We start from the raw sequence: 23,303 nt of genomic DNA, 5'->3' as shown, positions 1-23,303 counted from the left end.
AGCTTCAGGAATGTTGGCAATCAGTAGCACAAAGCTATTTGTTTCTGCGAGTCCACTCTTCTGTTTGTGTATGCAAAGGTGATTCACTTTCGGTTTGTGCACTTATGTGTGATTTAGCTTTGGATATCCTTTACTGATTGGGGAGAGTGTCTCCATATAGGATATTTGAGCTCGATTTCTTTCATTCTCTAGACTTTGTGCAATGGGTAGTCGGATATTTTTAACCTCTCCTTCGAGGAACGTGATCTAAAGGCTTTCCACTCTTGCCGAAAAGCCCTACTGCTCTTAAAAGTTTATTATAATTGAGCTGTAGTTTTTTGAACGCAGTTAATTAACAGTCACTAATGCTTCAACAGAGCTATCAATATCTTCTTTACATGGCATTTTCTTAGGATCTGTGGGCCAGTAGTTATTGTTAATCTAGGAACTACTGTCATTTGTATTCCAGAAATGTTTTGTTGAAAGAAACAAATTAAAAAGATTTTGGTTTTATTAAAAGCTCCAGGAAGAGGTTTAGAGTGCGCATTGCGTTTGCTCTAGTTACCATCCAGTAGAACCAACTCTATTAAGCAAGTGGGATGTATTTGCATACGGATGTTGGGCAGAAATTTCTGGACTCTGGTTCGATGGCTGTTGCTGCACTGTTCCTGCACGGCAGGAACAGTGAAGGCTCTTACGACACCAAGCAGTGCTTGTTACGCACGGAGCCCTATTCCTAAATGGGCGTAAAAAACGAGATCGCAAGAAGTGAAAAAAGACAATATTGAAACGGACAGACTAAGTTATAATACGTACGAAACCAAATGCTTGTACTAATTTTGTGCTAAGTAAGACAATTAATGCATTTAAGATTGGCAAAGAGTCGGTAGTAGAAATACTATGGTATAGTCTATTATAGTCAATACACAATACTCTAAAAGGTTCATGCGTATCCTAGTTAGATCTACAAAGATTTAAAGTAAGAGGCCTATAGTTTCTGGTAGTTCTATTATTCACAGGAAAGTTTATGCGACCCAGTAACTTGGGACTCTCCACATCCCCGTGAATAAGTTTATGAATAAAAGTAGTGCCAAGCATGGTCCTACGGTTTAATAAGGATGGTAAATTAATTAGAAGAAGTCAACTAAAGTATGATGTTAAAATAAGGCTTGCATTTCAGTTAAGGCCCCATAGAGCAAATAATAAAAAGTTATTTTGCACAGACTCTATTTGGTCTATATGAACACCACACTCCAAACTGCTAAATACCATGTTTGAAAAGCATTTAGGTCTGATTGTATGTCTGAACTGCTGGAAATTTCGATATATTGCAGGCATAACTTAACGTCATCTGCGTACATGAGGACACGCGACTTTGTCAAGATTAGAGGGAGATCGTTAATAAATAAAGTAAAAAGATGTGGGCCAAGGTGGCTTTCTTGTGGTACGCCTGAAGTAACTCGGATCAAATTAGAGATAGAGTTTTTAAAGAGGACTCGAATATTAAAGCAAACAAATTATTACAATAACAAAAAAGTTAAATAATTCGTACCCCAAAGCATATTTTGAACAAGGGACTAAAAATTTACACTCATACCAAAATGAACCCTAAAAACAAGAAATTTGCAATATTTTTGTCTTCAATGACAACGCAATTCTAGGTACATTTTTCTAAAATTAAAGTCGTTCCTTTCTCAAATCTAAGGCAAAAAGCCCAAAAAACAAAAAAACTTTTCTAAAAAATAGAAAAATACTTCTTAAAAGTAGGGCATCTTACCATAAATTTTAGACTAATCTTTTCTAAAAATTAGAAAAAATGTTAAATAAAATATGACTACATTCATCATGATATAATTTTTTATTCAGGATAAATGGACTTATGTATATTTGTGTATGTTTACAATCGGTACAATCACCTCACAAGTTAAAACACCCATCCTTGACACACACCACCCATCATTCCCACCCATTGCAAATTTGCTAAATTAAGAAGTTTGCAGCGCCGAAGAAGAGAATAGAAGAAGTCGAAGAAGATAGTCACAGAAGTCGTAACAAGTTGAAAGTTGTCAAATGAGTCGCGAATTTCTGTCTGACATTTGGAATCTTAATTATAATAAATAAACCTATACTCCATAATAAATCTTACATGGGGGCTCAACCGATCAGAGCAGCCAGTTAAATGAACTATGTACGTAAAACAAGAAACTCTTTGTCAAATTAATTCTACGACAGCTACGGAGAATCAAGAAAAACTTAACGAAGATGTGCAAAATAGCACATTTCAATTGAATCGAAGGAACATTGGCGAAAAAACATTCAATATAGAGGATCAAAGTAGTGAGAAAGAGACAACCATAGCAGAGCTCAAGCCGATACATACACATAATCAACTTGACGAAAGTTTTCATTGATGCGCAAAGACAAATTTACAAAGACTTACGGAAATCGGGTACTACAAAAATGTTTTCCGGACTAAAACCTTAAAGTTGACGTTTTGGTCGGATGCGATTTTCTGGAGAAATTCACTATAACTCTCAGTATACTATAAGACAGATGGAAAATAAAGAAGAACCCTCCCAGTGAAATGTATTCAACGTGGTAAACTCTACCGAAGATTTTGATATAAACGTAAATCCCAAACATTCGAATGCTGTTAAAGAAATGATATATGTGACCAAAGGACAGCATTGCCTTCCGTGAAAGTCCAAGTCGCTCGTCGATCCCGGAACGAGAATTTGTCAGGAAACTAGTAAAAGAATGGCTTAGCAGTGGTATTATTCGAGAATCGTGTTCTGACGTGGGAAGCAAGGTAGTTCTGGCCAAAAATAAAGAAGGAACGTACAGATTAAGCGTAGACTATCGCAAATTGATTACTCTTGTTTTAAAAGATAGCTTCCCCGTTCCCATCGTAGAGGAGGTCTTAGATATGATGCAAGCATCCAAATTTTTTACAGTAATGGACCTAAAAAACGGTTTTTTCCATGTTGCAGTTGACAAACAATGCCGAAATTACACGGCATTCGTAACAAAGGAAGGTCTATTCGAATTTAACAGAGCTCCTTTCGGATTCTGTAATTCACCGACAGTCTTCGTTAGATATGTTAAATCTTTCTTCCATCAGTTAATAAATGATGGCATAATGGAGATATACGTAGATGACATAGTTGTGTTTGATTATTCAGCGGAGCAATGCCTTAAAAAAATGCAGATCGTTTTAAAGCAAGGTGAAAAGATTGCCTTGGAAATTAAATGGTCAAAATGACAATTCTTAAAGGAGAAGATAAGCTTTTTGGGACACAAAATAGAAAATGGACATGTTTGGCCAGGCCATGAAAAAATTAAAGCTGAGCTAAATTTTCTTATACCCAAAAATATAAGAGGAGTACAGGCTTTTCTTGGACTGACGGGGTATTTCAGAAAATGTATGCATTAATGGCAAGACCACTCACCGAACTCCTAAAGAAAGACGCAGAATTTAAAATCGATAGTTTGCAGATTCGAGCTGTAGAAAAACTGAAGGCGTCTTTAACAAGCGAGCCCGTCCTAATAATTTTCAAACAGAATGCAAAGAACAGCTGCACGTATACGTGTCGAAGGATGGTTTTGGGGCAACACTTTTCCAGCAGCATGACAACAAGTGGCATCCTGTTATGTACTGGACCAAGAAGACAACGCCACAGGAAGACTCTTCTTACATAACTATTTCTTAGAAGTGAAAGCCGCCTATTTAGCAACCCAAAGGATGAGACAATATCTTATGGGGATCGAATTTAAACTCGTCATTGACTGTGCTGTCTTTAAGATGACAACAACAAAGAAAGACGTCCCTCGTGAAGTAGTACAGTGCCTTATGTACCTTCAAGATTTTTTGTTCAAAATAGAACATCGTCCTGACACCAAAATGAAGCATGTAGATAGTTTAGTCGATTCCCAGTCATGATCGTCACATCAGAAGTGCAGTCACAAATTGTAAGGGCACCGAAAAAAGATGAGCACCTATCAGCCGTAGCAGAGATCCTGAAGGAAAAGCCCTATGCACAATACACGATGAAAAATAACTTAATTTACAAACATGTTGCCGGAGCAGAGTTGCTTTCTATTCCATGGTGTATGAAAGAGGAAATTATTCGAACAGCTCATAATTTTGGTCACATGGGATCAGAAAAAACAAAGCATGCAATTCAACAGGAGTACTTCATACTTCAACAAAAAAGTGACGGACGTTATTGCAAACTGCATCGAGTGTATAACCCACAACAGAAAACTCGGAAAACAAGAAGATTATTTGCATTGCATAGACAAGGGAGATAAGCCGTTATCAACCCTCCACGTCGATCATCTAGGATCCTTAGTTATATTGGCAAGGAAGTACAAATATATATTCGCAGCTATTGATGGCTTTTCAAAGTATATCTGGATATATCCCACTAAATCGACTGACGCTAATGAAAAACATCTTTGTTCTTAGTTCATGGGAAACCCTCAACGTATCATCAGTGACAAGAGGACTGCGTTTACGTCTAAACCTTTCAAGGAGTTCTTTGCTGTCGGGAAGATTGAACACGTCGAAAATACTACAGGGATCCCCAGAGCAAATGGGCAGATTGAAAGAGGTAACAGGGTTATCATTTCTGTATTGTCAAAAATGTCAACCGCCGAGCCATCGAAATGGTATCAATTTACTTCTCAGGTGCAAAGGGCGATCAACGCACACGTTCACTCCTCAACAAAATTTACTCCATATGAAATTTTGTTTGAAATTAAGATGAGAAACGAGTCGGATGCAGATTTGGTCAACATCCTTCAAGAGGCGTTCAAGACGAACGCAACCGAATAAGAGCAGAAGCCAGAAACCAGATCGAAAAAGCGCAACAAACGTACAAGCGGAACTTTGACAAAAAGAGGAAAGGCCCCCACAGTTATCAATTAGGTGACTTAGTTGCTATTAGAGTGACTCAATTCGTCAACGGGAAAAAGTTGTCAAACAAATTTTTAGGACCTTAAGAAATCATCAACGTAAAGCGGAACGGTCGATATGACGTTCAAAAATCTGCGGAGTTTCCAGGCCCAAATCAGACGTCAACCGCTGCTGATTCCATGAAATTATGGCGTTACTTTGGTTGTAGCGAAGACGAATACGATGAGGACGATAGATCATCTGGGTCAGATGATGAGCAGGATGGTCGAAGGTAAGGTACAATGCATCGGTACAATCACCTCACAAGTTGACACACCCATCCTTGACTCACACCACCTATCATTCCCACCCATTGCAAATTTGCTAAATTTGGACAGATAAGACGTTTGAAGCGCCGAATAAGAGTATAGAAGAAGTAGTAACAGAAGCAAGTCGAAGAAGACCGTCACAGAAGTCGTAATAAGTTGAAAGTTGTCAAATGATCCGCGAGTTTCTGTCGGTCATTTGGAATCTTAATTAATATCATTTACCTGTTCGGCTATATACATAATCGTGTTTATAATAATAAACCTATACTCTATAATAAATTTTACATGAATATGATTTAAGCATTTCGCTTTTTATTCAGAAAAGTCACAAAGTATGTATTAGTATTGTACTAATGAATTGCCAATATCTTCTGTGGGGGGAAGAGAAAATTTGTATCATTATGATTTATTTCAGTTCTTTAAGTATCTCTAAGAGAAAAAACTGATAATTTTATTAGTCCGTCTGTGGGATTCGAACCCAGGTCTACCGCGCGTGAGTTCAAAGACATCGAATTCAGACACGGTCGCGCGTGAAGAACGCACGGCAAAACCAAGGACTAGCGAAGAATATTAATTTAAAATATTTTTTAGAACTCGTTAAGTTGCACATGGGAAAATCGAAATATTTAAAATAAATGTTCTAAGATGATATTTCATATGTCAAAAAAAATGTAATTACTTTTCAATAAAGAGTAAGACTTTTAGTCGTTCTAAACATAACTTCTCCTGTGTAACACAAGTAAAAAAAGAAAAACAAGAAAGAAAAGCTAACTTCGGGCGGAGCCGAAGTTGATATACCGTTGCAGAATATTCTGTAAATTATATTCTCCAAAACTATTCATATGATGCATTCTTAATACTCTTAAAAAATCGCAACTTCTTAACTTTAAAAACACCAAAGTTATGGCATTTCCAATCGTTCAGTTATATGGCAGCTGTAGGATATAGTCGGCCGATCTCGGCCGTTCCGACTTATATACTGCGTGCAAAGGAAAGAAGGGTGTGTTCAAAGTTTCAATTCGATATCTTTAAAACTGAGAGACTCAATCCGACCTACCAAATTTCATAATGATCGGCCGACTATATCCTATAGCCGCCATATAACTGATTGATCGGAAATGCCATAACTTTGGTGTTTGTTAAGTTAGAAAGTTGGGATTTTTTATGAGTATTAAGAATGCATCACATGAATAATTTTGGAGAATGTACATAATATTCTGCAAGGGTATATCAACTTCGGCTCCGCCTGAAGTAAGCTTTCTTTTCTTGTTGAGGTTAATTTGAGAAAATTTTTTTATTTTTTACGGAAAAGGTGCCACGCCCCCTTTAACGCCCACAATCGCTTTTATACGATTTTAAAAATTTAAATATTTCGGAAAAGTACAAATGCAGTTTTATTGTGTTTATCAATACCTATAGAAATGTAGAAGAAATTTTTCAAATCGGACCATTCGTTAAAAAGTTATGCGTGATCAAAGTTTCTATCTCTATCTCCCTCGCACTCCCTTTACCTGAGTAACGGGTATCTGATAGTCGGGGCACCCGACTATAGCGTTCTCTCTTGTTTTCTTCTGCATTACTTAAAATTTTTTTTCTAAATGCACAACATTTCAAGAATATTGTGTTACAATTTTAGATATATCTGAGTAAAACTTATGGGCAGTTGAGCGTAAGTAAGTTAGCGCGTTTTATTTTGGGTGTCCAAAACTCCAGCATGCTCTCCTTAAAAATTGACATTTTCAAAGTCGGTGTAGATTGTACACGATCCTGCTATATCTTTTGAGCGAATGGAATGGAATAAAGCAAAACTAAAAACAAATAAATTGGTTTTTTGCGAATTTGTAAAGGATGATTGTCGGATTGGAAGAGGGGCGGACTGATAATGGTATCAGAAATATTGGGAGACAACGATCTCGTGGATTTATAGGTACAATCAGTTAGATAAATCATGGCCCAAAAACTCCATCTTTCCTTTAATGGATGATGTGGTGCCCACCAATTTCCTGAGGATAGAGTAAGAATCAGAGGAAATTAAAACTCTGTATGTACTGTTCCTCTATGCAGCAACTCAAGAAAAGACTCATCCCGAAGCCTTACCAAACCCTGCAATACCGCTTATCACCTTTTACCCTTGAAAGTATTATAATTTCTGTCAAAAGTTTGCAACGCAGCTTAGAAAACATTTCCGATCACTAGGAGAGTCGATCTAGCCATGTCCGTCTGTCAGTCTGGGTTTGAGATTCTATTTGAATTCTTGAGTTTGGATCAATTCCCTTGGCCGTGAAAGAAATACTAATTACAGTAATTTTTAAAAATCCATATTTTAAAGCTTTTAAGATCAAGATTTTCAAAAAAAGAATAGGCTAAATAGACTCGGCTGTTAGCTTTATAAAGTCGGAACAGCTTCATTATCTTTGTTTGTTTATACATAAATATTTAGTCCCATTTCGACACTTTTTTTTAGCGACGAAATTTTGTAGTTTAAAATTTACTTTACTTTTAAATCTGCGGACGAGAAAACGATACTAAGCCAAATTAGGAGATGATTTTGTAGATTGAACGCAAGGCACTCACATTTTGCACATTGAGGTTGGTTTCCCCTTTTAAGGATATCTTACAAACGTTAAAAATTAGAAAGCTATGCATAAACGGACAGGTAAATATGGGACTTTAAATCAGAAGACAATAAGGCTTTTTATTGTAGGTGCAAACTGATAAGATATGTGTAGAGATGTGATTAAACTGAACGTATTGGAAAACTAACATCTTGCGGCAATTTTGGCAAATGAAATTAAATATGCAAGGGTCAGGCTTGGAACATAGCACAGCTTTTCAATGTCAGTTTAAGACTTACCAACAACTTTGACAAAGCCATATTGGGTCTTGGCGGTAACCGTATTTATCTGACACATGTATCGACCCCTGTCCTCCTCCTGGACATTGTTAATATGCAGAAACCAGGTCCGGTGTTTGTCGTGCTTATCGTGGGTGACACTTATTCTTGGATTACGTGTTATCACATGGTTGTGTACAGTGAGAATCGCCGACTGCTCAAAGTGCATCCACGCAACCTGGAAAACAACGACTGTTTTATTAAACGCATTTGATGTGAGCAAACTTATTATAGATTCGAGACAAGCAGACCATTTCCGCTTCTTGCAAGAGCACATATCAGTTAATAAGAAGCTTACAACGCGTTAACTGGTCGAACTTGGACCTATCATCAATTATTATGTTTGATTACGAACGCATTTTGTAAATAAATATTAACAAATCTGACAGGAGAAGCTTTCGCAAGGACTATCCTAGACTTTAAGAGTATGTCTTCCTATCTCATGCAACAAGAGTAGTGTTTTCTTTTAGGCATACAAATGAGGGTGGAAAACACAACCAATTTATGCAAATTCAAGCACCCAACGCATTAACAAAAAAGAGCCAAAATGGAGGACGCATTGTGTCAATGCCATTTCAATGATAAATTATCGAGGAGTGTCAGGGAATCCATGGGAAATGTCGCGTATTCCAAAGGGGAGCCAATTCGGTGCTAAAGTAATATCCCGAAAAGCTGCACAATCCACAACCCGGAAAGGGCTCCGCGACAGCCAAGAAGGATTGTGCCACGCAAACGTTTATAAATATCAGTTTATTTTTCAATGTCTGAAAAGAAAACGGGCACCCGAATAGACGTGAGTCGGTGAAAAAGCAAGGAGGAAGTCGATATTAAGTTTTCCATTTTTGCATTTCGGCGCAATAAGCATTGGCATACTAAAAGTCAGGTTTCCAGCTGCTAGGTTTGGAAGGGAGAAAGGAATTGAGGACTAATGAAGTTAAGTTTATCAGACAGCCGGTAAGATAGTTGATTTGAAAATCCATAAAAATCCATTGCTGAGAGGAAATATACAGCAAACATCTTTAATTTCTCATTCAATTTCTTTAATTTCTCTTTAATTTAGAAAGAAATTATAAGAGTTTTTAGTAGGGGCGTTGTGAAATATATCAACGCGCTATTCATTTCGATTTCTTTTTCAGTAGTCCTGCGAAGCTAAATAGTACAAAAACAAGAATGGAAGCAAACTTCGACAAGTCGAAGTTTACAAACCCTTGCAGTTATTACAAAAAGAACGCATTACGATTATTATGCTTATATTACTAAATACAATGAAGCTTTGTCGATTTTGCGCCCCATTCTGCCCGTTATCCGATTTTGACAAAACTAAAAGTGTAATTCTGATATAGTAAATACTAAATCTCAAAGGAATATTTTGATATATAAAAAAAAACCAAAATACATTTTTTAATTTATTTTTTTAATTGTTTGATTTTCTTATGGGAGCTATATGATATAGATGTCCAATTTTAATTTATTTAAACTCGTAATTCAATAGTATTGAAATATTACAAAATCCCAAAGACCAAAAAAAAATTAGAAACAGCAAAGTTATACTGTTAACGGACAGACGGACATGGCTAGATCGACTCTCCTGGAGATGCTGATCAAGAATATATATAGTAACATACCCATAGTAACATACCCACACCCACATATCTACCACATAAAGTAACATACACACACCCACATATCTACCACATAAACATATTTACATTACGCATTTGTCACACCCAAAATCATCGGCTCCCAAGAGTCGCCAATTAATATAAACATCCTCTTGAGTTATAAACAAATGAAAGAACCCCAAATTGTCGGCTCCCACGACTGACCAATTTATGTAAACATCCTCTTGCATTATAAACAAATGTCCCCAAACTCCAAAAAGCTTTTATCCCCCAATACTGTAAAATTGCAGACGCAGCTCAAACCTAGATCGCTCTCTTGCTCAGTGCTCTCATTTTGGACACTCTCAATTTATCAATAAAGTTCTTTCTCCCAATCGAAGGTTTGATAAGCGCCAGCTTAGTTTTTAAGTTTGAGTTTTAAGTTGAATCTTGTAAGGAGCAGACCTATCTCTCCCAGTTCGCGTTTACACTATTTTGATAAATAAAAATTATATTTTTTTCAAAGTGTTAAATCCCGAATTTGTTATTGGCGCAGCCGGTAGGATATAACTTTTTATACGGTTATATCCTTAAAGAACCCAAACGTCGTTCGTCCCAGTGCAATTATAAACCAGCTATCGCAGTGTCGGTTTGTGTCGCTAATATACGAACGGAAACCTCAATTTTTGCAACACGCTATCGAAGCTCAGGTTGCGAGGTTTTTTTAAAAAACATAAATCTTGACCCGTGTGACTGTCAAGTAACTAAAACAAAAAAAAATTTTGCAAAAACCCGTTTTATTGTAAAAGTTAGTGCCTTTGTTCGTAACACAAGGGTTACTAAAAAATAAAACACCTTAGTTCTCCCCCACCAGTGGTAAGAGACAAGGTATAACAATTTTAAATCAAATTCATAATACAAAACTTTTAAAATTGTGAAAAATTTATAAAACTAAATAAAAAACCAAAAATGGCAGAACCAGTGCTATTATTGTCAGAAAACCATCTAAATCAAGCCCTGAACCAAATCAGGCAAGTGCCGCAATTTGGAGGCAACACGCTCGAACTCAGCCCGTTCATCAGGAGGATAGACTTCATCCTGGAGTTGTACCCCACAACATGTATACGCCAGTCGAGCGTATTCTTCAGTGCGATTGAAATGCAGCTTCACGGAGATGCCCAGAGGATATCTCAACTATCAACAGCCAGATGCTGGAGGGATTTAAGGAACGCCCTCATCAACGAATATAAAACCCAGACGCCCTGCGAAGAACTACTAAGACGTCTGTATAACACCCCCTTTCCTGGGTGTATACGTAAGTTTGTTGAGGACATTGAGTCCAAATCTTTTGTAATATTAAATAAATTAGCCTTAGAAAATAACGCTTCAAATACAATTTTATACACAAATGCTCTTAATAATACAGTTAAAGATGTTATTATGAAAAAATTGCCAGACAGACTTTTTTATGACATTGGCTAGGTATGATATTACTAATGCTAATAAACTAAAATGTGTAGCACAACAAGAAGGTTGTTATGAAACATTTTATTCAGATCGAACAAAGAATTCACAAAGTCAAAACCAAGATAACAGAAATTATCAACCCCAACAAAATACTTATAAACAACAAAACTATAATTCCCAAAACCAATACAGACAGCAGAATAATATTTCCCCAAATCAATATAAGCAACAGGATAGTACATCTCAAGGCCAACATAAGCCTAATTATAATAAAAATAACAACGAAACTTTTTATGAAAACCACCCATTATATAAAGCAACAAAACAAGAATTCCAACAAAAATTAAATTATAATCAGGTTAGGAATCCTATAAATTATCAATCACAACAAAATGGGGTTAATGCTCCTAATCGACCAATAAAAAGAAATCGCGAAAGTACGAGTGGCCATATGAAAATGGATACCGAAAATTTTCATCAACAAGCCTCGGACACCGAACAGGAAATAGAAACCCTTACATACGAATCATCATGAATAACCAAGAGTTCCGATGTGTTGTAGACACAGGCTCTTCTATTAATTTAATTAAAGAAAATTACTTTAATTTTCCAACCAAAAATACACCTCTTAAAGTTCATACCATAAATGGTAATATTCAGTTAAATAAATCCGTGTCCTACCATGCAAGTAAGCTTTGTCCGACCAAACAAACATTTTGGGTCCATAATTTTTCCGATAGATATGATATGCTCATAGGAAGAGAATATCTCGAAGCTTGTAACGCAATTATTAATTATAAATCAAAAACAGTTAATTTAAACGGTTATCAATTCGGAATGAGATTTAATTATAACGATTTCGAATATAAACAAGGAGAAGCAGAAATTGATTGCTGCGATCCCCCATTTTCAACAGATACACCTTTTAATTTTGCAATAAATAACGACTTGCAAGAAACCAATAAGTTTAGATTAGAACACCTTAATGACGAGGAAAAAGATAATCTTAAGAAAATTTTATATGAATTTAGCGACATACAGTACAAAGAAAGTGACAATTTGACTTTCACTAGTACTATCAAGCATGTCATTCATACAAAAAATGAGCAACCGGTTTACAAAAAACCATACAAATATCCTCAAGCTTACGACCAAGAAGTCGATTCGCAAATGAGAGATATGATAAAACAGGGAATAATTCGAAAGTCAAATTCCCCTTATTGCTCACCCATTTGGATAGTACCTAAGAAAGGTGATGCATCTGGAACAAAAAAGTTCCGTATCGTAATTGACTATCGTAATTTAAATGAAATTACGGTAGATGACAAATACCCTATCCCGGTCATGGATGAAATATTGGACAAACTTGGTAGATGCCAATATTTTACCACTATTGACCTTGCAAAAGGTTTTCACCAAATACAAATGGATGAAAATTCTATTCCAAAGACAGCTTTTTCCACCAAAAATGGCCATTATGAATATACTCGAATGCCCTTTGGATTGAAAAATGCCCCTGCTACCTTTCAAAGGTGCATGAACAATCTCTTAGAAGATTTGATCTACAAGGATTGTTTGGTCTACATGGACGATATTATCGTGTACTCCACTTCATTGGAGGAACATGTATTATCTTTGCGAAAGGTATTTGAAAAATTACGAGAAGCTAATCTCAAGCTTCAACTCGACAAATGCGAGTTTATGAAAAAGGAAACAGAATTCCTTGGACATATTATAACAACAACTGGTATAAAACCAAATCCTCTCAAAATAGAGGCAATACAAAATTTCCCTATACCCAAATCCCCAAAACAAATAAAATCCTTTTTAGGTCTTTGTGGATTTTATAGGAAATTTATCCCAAACTTTGCTAAAATAGCAAAACCAATGACAGCAAAGCTTAAAAAAGGCGTAACTTTAAATATAAAAGATAATGATTATGTACAAGCGTTTGAAAAACTTAAACTTTTAATAATGTCCGATCCAATACTTATATACCCAAATTTCGAAAAACCATTTTCATTAACAACAGATGCAAGTAATATTGCTATAGGAGCAGTATTATCGCAAAATCATAAACCAATCTGTTATGCCAGCAGAACTCTTAATGAACACGAAATTAATTATTCGGCAATAGAAAAAGAACTTTTAGCTATTGTCTGGGCCACCAAATATTTCAGGTCCTATCTTTTTGGCAGAAAATTTCTGATCCTAAGTGATCACAGGCCTCTAGTATGGCTCAATAATATTAAAGAACCTAATATGAAATTACAACGCTGGAAAATCAAACTAAATGAGTTTGATTATGAAATAAAATATTTGCCCGGTAAAGAAAACCATGTGGCAGACGCCTTATCTAGAATAAGAATAGAGGAAGCCTATTTAGGAGAGACTTCCAGTAATTCAAATACAATAACAACAGTAGCTACAGTGCATAGTGCACCAGAAGATAACCAAAACCACATTTCAATAACAGAAAGACCACTGAATTATTATAACAGACAACTAGAATTTATAAGAGGAGACTTAAATGAAGTCGAAGTAATAAATTATTTTCATAAAACAAAAATCATAATAACATATAAAGAGATGACAATAGAATACGCAAAACAATTAATAATTGAATACTTTTCTAATAAGAAAAGCGTAATATACTTTCCAATTGAAACAGACTTTTTAATTTTTCAAAAGGCATACGTTGAAATTATTTCCCCAGATAACTTAACTAAAACAATGAAAACTAATAGTAAATTAATAGATATTAACACTTACGCAGAATTCAAAGAAATTATTATTAAAACACACAGAGAACTATTACATCCAGGAATAGAAAAACAAACAGCACTTTTTAAAGAAAATATTATTTTTCCCGATCACCAAAAATTAATTCAAAATTTTATTAATGAATGCGAAGTATGCAACATCGCAAAAACAGAACACAGAAATACTAAATTAGAATTCGAAATAACCCCAGAAATTTTTAATCCAAGAGAAAAATATGTCATTGATTTTTATATGATAGATAATAAACAATTTTTATCTTGTATAGACATTTATTCAAAATTTGCCACCTTAATAGAAGTCAACAGTCGAGATTGGTTAGAAGCAAAAAGAGCATTAACTAAAGTTTTTAATGAAATGGGTAAACCAAACCAAATTAAAGCAGACAAAGATTCAGCTTTCATGTGTGCAGCATTGCAACTTTGGTTAAAATCTGAAGATGTTGTTATTGATATAACAACAAGCAAAAATGGAATTTCTGACGTTGAGAGATTTCATAAAACAGTAAATGAAAAGTTAAGAATCATAAACAGTGAAACAGACATAGAAAATAAGCTAACAAAATTTGAAACTATTCTTTATGTCTATAATCATAAAACAAAACATAACACGACAGGCAGAACTCCTGCAGATATTTTTATTTTCGCTGGAACTCCAAAATATAATACACAGTCAAATAAAATCAATAAAATAGAAAAACTAAATGAATCACGAAATAAATTTGAATTTGATACTAGATATCGACAAGCTCCACTAGTAAAATCAAAAACCACTAATCCGTTTAAAAAGACAGGAAAAATCACAAAATTAGATGATAATCATTACGAAGAAGTTAACAGAGGAAGAAAAATAATACATTATAAGTCTAAATATAAGAAAACAAAGAAAATTAACGAAAATAAATACGATAATTCCAGATGCACGCCAAATGAAAACCAAACCTAACTTGTTGATCAACACTATCAACATCTTATTAATTTTAATACATTTTACAAAACTTACCAATGGCCAAAATTTGGAAATCAATCCCGTTCAAGCAAAAAACGGTTATTTAATATTTAAAACAGGAACCTTGGACTTACCAACTAATTACGAATATCATTGTTTAACCGTCAACTTAACCAAAACTGAACTAACGTATACTAATTTAATTAAACAATCAGAAGAATTTTCAGGTTTAAAACAAATTATATACTTAACAGAGAAATTAAACAGAGAAATGAATGGAATTAGAATTGCAAAACGTAGCAAAAGAGGTCTTATAAATTTTATAGGCACAACATACAAATATCTATTTGGAACATTAGATGAACAAGATAAAGAAGAATTAATAAATAAAATTGAAAATTTAGAACAAAACACAATTCAAGTTAATGAACTTAATAAAGTAATAGATGCGGTAAACAAAGGTATTGAAACAATAAATCATTTAAGCTTGGTCAATGATGTAGACGAAAGGCTAGCATTACTTATTTTTAATCTACAAGAATTTACTGAATATATAGAGGACATAGAACTAGGAATGCAACTTACTAGACTAGGCATTTTTAACCCTAAATTACTTAAGCATGATACTTTAACACATGTTAATTCAGAAAAATTATTAATAATAAAAACCTCTACTTGGTTACAAACCAATACTAATCAAATATTGATAATTTCTCATATCCCAAAAGACATTATAAAAACTTCAATATTCAAAATTTTGCCTTACCCAAATGAATTTAATGACATATTAACAGAACCTTTAGAAGACAAATATTATTTTCAAAATAATCAAATATTTTCATTTAACACAAAAGAAAGAGTTACAAATAAATGCATTATAGGAATATTAAACCAAGCCAATGCCGAATGTAAATACACAAAAATGTATAAAAAATATGAAACAAATTATATAGAGCCAAATATTATAATTACTTGGAACTTACCGAAAACTATTTTAAACCAAACATGTATAAATCAAGCAATAGTTGTCGAAGGAAATAAAATCGTAAAAGCATTTAATTGTTCTGTACAAATCGAAGAAATCTTAATAACAAATACTATAATGGATTACACACAAACTATTTATGTTAACAATAATGTAACAATGATAGAACCACTGTCAATAATTGAAGCAAAAGATATAATAAGAATACATACAAGAAAAAATAACACATTTCAAATTATAATACTTACTATTTTAATTGTAATAATTATAATTTTAATTATTTACTTCATCTATAAATTTAAGAGTATTCCGAGAAACATTGTAATTAAATATAAAAATCAAAACAAAAACAATACTAAGAACCCAGAAAATCTAACAGAATTAAACAATATTGCACCAAATGAAAATACCCTACAATTAAACGAAAATACTACACAAACTAATATACCCACTCACATATACCCTAATATATCCGCCTGAGGACAGGCTTTTTTCTAATGGATGGGGAAGTAACATACCCACACCCACATATCTACCACATAAAGTAACATACACACACCCACATATCTACCACATAAACATATTTACATTACGCATTTGTCACACCCAAAATCATCGGCTCCCAAGAGTCGCCAATTAATATAAACATCCTCTTGAGTTATAAACAAATGAAAGAACCCCAAATTGTCGGCTCCCACGACTGACCAATTTATGTAAACATCCTCTTGCATTATAAACAAATGTCCCCAAACTCCAAAAAGCTTTTATCCCCCAATACTGTAAAATTGCAGACGCAGCTCAAACCTAGATCGCTCTCTTGCTCAGTGCTCTCATTTTGGACACTCTCAATTTATCAATAAAGTTCTTTCTCCCAATCGAAGGTTTGATAAGCGCCAGCTTAGTTTTTAAGTTTGAGTTTTAAGTTGAATCTTGTAAGGAGCAGACCTATCTCTCCCAGTTCGCGTTTACACTATTTTGATAAATAAAAAATTATATTTTTTTCAAAGTGTTAAATCGTTTTTTTTTTTTTTTTTTTTCTTCTTTTTAAAATTTTTTTTTTTTTTTTTTTTTTGGGTGGTGTTTTTTTTTTTTTTTTTTTTTTTACTTTTGACCAAAATTATAATACCCTCTGCAAGGGTATAAAAATATGAATAAAAAAAACCTAACTTCAACTTATTCGATTACTTAAAAGCATTAAACAAAATGCTATTGCGCCGAACGCCGCCGCCGCGCTGATATTTTCGTGATTCGGCGGCGGCGCCTTAAAAAAGACAAAATTCGGCGGTGGCGGCGGCGTGGCTCAGCTGCGTAAATGTCTACTATAAATATATAATAAAAAGTCTTCGAGAAAAAGGTGTCGTGGGTGAAACTACTGGAATCGTAGCTCGCAATGTAAACGAATTACCTCCACAATTATTCTGTTGAGCATTGAAAATATATACAGTTAAATAATACAAAAATAAAGAAAACAAGAGAGAACGCGATAGACGAGTCCCTCGACTATTAGATACCCGTTACTCAGCTAAACAACTGAATGTAAATATGCCTTCTTGTATGTTTTTCGCCGCTCGATTTATAATAGAAATCGTTATCGAGAATTAACGTTGACTCTGTTGAGCACCTTGGCCAGCTGTTCCAAAGTCATCCGTTAGATGGCGCTATTGTATTGCGCCATCGACCCCAAGACATTGGTACCACAGGCCATGAAAGGGGGAAATGTAGGCGCTAGACAGGCTTAAGCGTTTAATGGGTTTTTGGGCGTTAGAGTGGGCGTGGCAAACTTTTATTAGGCCAATCGATAGGTATTGATGAAACAAATACATATCAATTAAAATTTTCATAGTAGCATCAAAACTGTGGCCACAGCTTGTGGCTTGTGGGCGTCAGAGGGGGCGTGGCACCATTTTGAGACAAACTTGCGCTGCGTAGGAACTCCTAAAATCTACATGCAAAATGCCAATCTTCTAGCTTTTATAGTTTTCGAGATCTCAGCGTTCATACGGACAGACAGACAGACGGACAGACGGACATGGCTTGATCGACTCGGCTAGTGATCCTGAACAAGAATATATATACTTTATAGGATCGGAAACGCTTTCTTCTACCTGTTACATACTTTTGCACGAATACAATATACCCTTTTACTCTACGAGTAACGGGTATAATAACAACGAGAGCTACAATCAACTGATATGGAAGATCTCTCCAAAAGTACTTCCGTCTGGTTCAAAAACGTTGGAAATGGCTTCATATATATCTGCTGGCATGTATAATGAAGGCACAGCATCACTTCTATATTATATGAAAGCAATGGGGGTCTCAGTTGGGCCCAATGCGCATTCGTATGCCGGCAGAGAAGATGCACAGCGCATAAGGAGCACGCGGGAAAGAAGAAAGGCTCGCAGACAGCATCAAATTAAATTATTAGAAGCTGCTACTGCTGCAGATGGATTAGTATATGGCCCTGGAATAGATGACTCAGTGAAAGTTTAAAAAAAACAAGAGAGAACGCTATAGTCGGGTGCCCCGACTATCAGATACCCGTTACTCAGGTAATGGGAGTGCGAGGGAGATGGAGATAGAAACTTTGATCACGCATAACTTTTTAACGAATGGTCCGATTTGAAAAATTTCTTCTACATTTCGATAGGTATTGATAAACACAATAAAACTGCATTTTTACTTTTCCGAAATATTTAAATTTTTAAAATCGTATATAAGCGATTGTGGGCGTTAAAGGGGGCGTGGCACCTTTTTGAAACAAACTTGCGCTGCGTAGGAACTCCTAGAATCTACATGCCAATCCTCTAGCTTTTATAGTTTCCGAGATCTCAGCGTTCATACGAACGGACAGACGGACAGACGGACATGGCTATATCGACTCGGCTAGTGACCCTGATCAAGAATATATATACTTTATAGGGCCGGAAACGCTTCCTTCTAGCTGTTACATACTTTTGCACGAATACAATATACCCTTTTACTCTACGAGTAACGGGTATAATTAGGGATAACATAAAAAATTTCAGCTGAATTTTAATTAGATACTTTGAAAAACAAACTCAGCTACTTTGAAAGAACAAATATTTTATTTCTTGCAGAAAAAAACCACCAGAACCACCGAACCGCGTAGACGTGTCTTTTTGCTCGCCCTGCCGAAAGACTTTCAAAAATCTACAAAGTGACCACCAAAAATAAGAAAAATAGCGAAAAGACGCTGGCAGCAATGCCATATCCAAAGGTCAACATCTCCTTGCGATTAAAACTAAATTTAAAACCGATCTAGCTAATCAAAAACAATTAAAAATGTCGAACGCAAATAAAATATTAACAAGTGCAACCGGTAAAGCCACGAAGCCAAGTCGCGATCGGCAACAAATACAACTAGACGAACGACGGCTGTCTTCTGCACGGAACAATGCTTACATTTCAATTGACTCATCGGAGGCAACAACAAAATCAACGTCACTGACCGCTACCGAAAGAGCCCGCTCACTGTCACCAGCGATTTTATGCTCAAGCAGCGTTGCCGTTACTCAGTCGTGGAGTTCACAATGCCCGTCACCTCTCTCTCTCATCGATGCACCGACTACTTCGGCTTGTGCGCCCACCAGCACTGTACCCTCTCTTACTACAGCAACCGAACAACACAACATTAACGTCTGCGGCTACCCAGTGGCATATCTCAACACCACAAGTAAAACTTAGCTCTACTAACCCTCTTACGAATAATACTCTCGTGAAAGCTTAGTCCACAAAAAAACGTAAACTCAAATTTGCCAAAAGTACCGAAAACTTTAGGCAACAAACGAACATCAGAAGACAGATTTGCCATACTTGGCGAGACCGAAGAAGACAAGGGTCAGGCGCCTCAAGTCATGAAAGCTGTAAAGCCACCGCCAATATATATTAAGAAACACAACAGTGTCGATCTGATCAATAAGCTTAAACAAGTAATCGGGCCTAACCACTTCTATATCAACACCCTAAAAAGAGGAAACATATTAGAAGCAAAACTCCAGGTTAACAACGAAGACAACTTCCGTTCTGTAACAAGATATCTCGACAATGAGCTTATCAATTACTACACTTACCAACTAAAAATTAAGAAAGGCCTACAAGTTGTACTCAAAGGTATTGAATCGACTGTTGCGGTAGCAGAAATAGCTGAAGGCCTCACGGAAAAAGGCTTCGACGTTAAGCACATCGTGAACATAGTAAACAGGGATAAAATTCCTCAACCACTGTTTAGGATTGAGCTGGCCCCAGAGACGAAACCTCTAAAGAAAAATGCAGTGCATCCTATTTACAATCTGCAATATCTCCATCACCGAAGAATCACCGTAGGGGAACCGTATAAGCGAAACTCAAGAGCCGCCTAAATCAGAGACGCAGTAATCCATTCGCTGCTCAACACTCTGCCCAACCAAACATGTTCACCCCATCAACAACCACTCCTGGTGTCTCCTTTGCCAACGCACTCCGCTACCCTGGAATCTCACAAACATCTACCGCCCAGCCTGCAGCATTGCGTCCACAGCCACCCATACCAAACCTAAATGATTTTCCGCTTTTAAGCCAAAATGGCCAAACAACAACTCAACCTTCTACGCAGCAAAACCAAACTATTCCCCCACAAACACTTAGCGGTCTAGAATCTACACTAGCTATCGTCATGATGACGATTCAAAGTTCCCTTCAAGAACTACTGCGAAACCAGAGCCTTCTAATGGAACTGCTGATCAAACAAAAGTCTGTATAAATGGACTCCTTAAGAATATGCTTCTGGAACGCAAACGGCGTTTCCCGGCACAAAAACGAACTTCTACAGTTCCTAAACAGCCACAATATCGATATCATGCTACTTTCTGAAACCCATCTAACTATTAAAAACTATTTCCATATTATCGGATATATATTCCACGCGACCAACCACCCGGACGTACCGGTATACTCATAAAACAACGCATAAAACATCATCCCTTGGAGACATTCGCTACTAACTACCTGGAGGCCACATCCCTACGTATAAACCTAATTGGCGGCCCACTTACCCTATCCGCCATATATTGCCCCCCACGCTTCAGTATTGCAGAAAATGAGTTTATGAATTTCTACAGCTCACTAGGACGCTGCTTTATAGCTGCCGGTGATTATAACGCAAAGCATCCCCACTAGGGATCTCGTCTTATCAACCCCAAAGGCAGCCAATTATACAACGCTATCATCACTCCTGGTAATAAGCTTGACTTTGTCTCACCAGCTAGGCCTACATACTGGCCCACAGATCCAAATAAACAACCTGACATTATCGATTTCGCTGTTATTAGAAGAGTCTCGCACAGGCTGATAAACGTAAAAACCTTAGAAGAGCTTACATCGGACCATTCGCCAGTTCTCCTCTGTCTATCTGAACAGCCGCAGCTTCTGTAACGCCCCCAACATCTAACATCAAAAAAAACAAACTGACTGAAGTACAAAAAATATGTAAGTGGACACATCGAACTTGATCCTAAAATTTCCTCTGAATCTGACATTTATAAGTCGCTTAAACACCTCACGGACGTAATGTCCTCTGCCGCCAAACATTCTACGCCAGAACCCTCATCCACAAACCCGCTAAGAACTGGACGCTCAAGTATCCAGATCGAGTCTCTCTTACTTGAAAAACGTAGACTTCGCAGAGTCTGGTAGACTCATCGGTCCCCAGCTACTAAGAAAAGACTTAATGAAGCATTTCGAAAATTGTCGAAGGCCCTCTCTACCGAAAAGAACCAAACCCAACGGGCCTACATTGCGAAACTACTCCCGACGGGTAATAAATTCCCACTATGGAGAGCTCACCCAAACATGCAACCACCAATAGATCCCGATTGGCCAATTAGATCACAAACAGGTGCCTGGGCGCGCATTGACGAAGAAAGAGCTAACACCTTTGCCCATCACTTGGAAAACGTCTTCAAGCCTCTCCCGCCATCCACCCAATTCACTCTACCGTATGTCTCGCTAGCGTCGCCGTCCTCCCCAGTTACCCTTGAAACCAGCACAATACTTAAAGCTATTAAAGAACACATAAACCCAAAAAAAAGCTCCTGGTCACGATTTTATTTCTCCAAAAATGATAATTGAATTACCTGCATGCGCAGTCAGATGCATCGCATTTATATTTAACTCAATATTGAAATGGGGCTACCTTCCTGACCAATGGAAAAAGTCTGTCATTACAATGATCCCGAAACCAGGAAAAGACAAATCCCAGCCTTCCTCGTACCGGCCCATCAGTCTGCTCCCATGTCTATCAAAGCTATTTGAAAAACTGTTTCTTGCTCATCTAGTAACACATCTTCAAAAGAACAGAACGATCCCTCTGCACCAATTCGGATTTAGGGAAAAGCATGGAACTATCGAACAGGTAAACCGCCTAACATCTGAAATTCGCACGGCTTTCGAACACAAGCAATATTGCAGTGCCTTATTTCTGGACGTATCACAAGCATTTGATCGCGTCTGCATCGACGGTCTGGTATACAAAATCAAAACCCTCCTACCGGAAAACACTCAAAAGTTGCTTGAGTCATACCTCAGAAACAGAGTTTTCACCGTGAGATGTAAAGCCTTTACTTCAACCATCCGTAACATCGAAGCTGGAGTACCCCAAGGAAGTGAGCTTGGTCCAATCTTGTGCATCCTTTACACGGCAGACATTCCAACAAGCCGCCAGACCCTCATCTCAACCTTTGCTGACGACACTGCTATTGTCAGCCGCTCGAAATGCCCAACAACAGCTACAGCCCATTTAAAAGAACACCATCTCGGCATACACTTAGACAGGAGGCTTACCTGGAGAAAGCATATAGAAGCAATAAAGACCCATTTAAAACTAAAGGCCAGCAGCCTTCACTGGCTATGACTCGAATATAAAGTACTACTGTATAACTCGTGCTTAAAGCCGATCTGGACCTACGGTTCCGAGCTCTGGGGAAATGCAAGAGCAGCAATATAGAAATTATTCAAAGAGTACAATCAAAGACCCTACGAACAATAACTGGAGCCCCCTTGTATATCCGCAACGCAAACATCCAGAGAGACCTGGATATAAATCCCGTAAAAGAAGAAATTGTTTTCAGAAAAATTAAATATGAAGCCAGATTATCAAATCACCCAAACCTGCTAGCCAGACAACTCAACCGGCTAAGCTATCATTCCCGTCTACAGCGGAATGATTTCCCATCCCTCTTCAATAACATAAATTAACGTAACATAGATTAAGATTTGAAAACTTATTGTTAGTCTCTTAAGTAATAGAGAAAATCCAATAAATAAGAATAAAGTATAAAAAAAAAAAAAATTCTTGCAGACTTATTGCAGTTACAATCAGATAAAGATTTGGCATATTACAAATACCAAAGTTATGGAATTTCCG

General features: G+C 36.5%; 1 protein-coding gene across 3 annotated transcripts in view; it reads right to left on the bottom strand.

Moving 5' to 3' along the window:
- Window positions 1–23,303, bottom strand: part of LOC108037158 (neurotrimin) — a 277,439-nt gene that overhangs the window by 82,787 nt on the left and 171,349 nt on the right. For 2 of the 3 annotated variants that reach the window (XM_044460759.1, XM_044460758.1), the window contains exon 4: window positions 8,060–8,276. In XM_044460759.1, coding sequence (XP_044316694.1) covers window positions 8,060–8,276 — 217 coding nt within the window. Of the gene's footprint in view, window positions 1–8,059; window positions 8,277–8,349; window positions 8,397–23,303 lie in introns of those variants that run through there. The other variant, XM_017113670.1, reaches the window with a different exon arrangement.

This window comes from Drosophila rhopaloa, unplaced genomic scaffold (genome assembly GCF_018152115.1).
Source record: "Drosophila rhopaloa isolate 14029-0021.01 unplaced genomic scaffold, ASM1815211v1 contig_218, whole genome shotgun sequence".
Lineage (NCBI taxonomy): Eukaryota > Metazoa > Arthropoda > Insecta > Diptera > Drosophilidae > Drosophila > Drosophila rhopaloa.
This window is presented reverse-complemented; position numbering and strand designations above follow the sequence as displayed.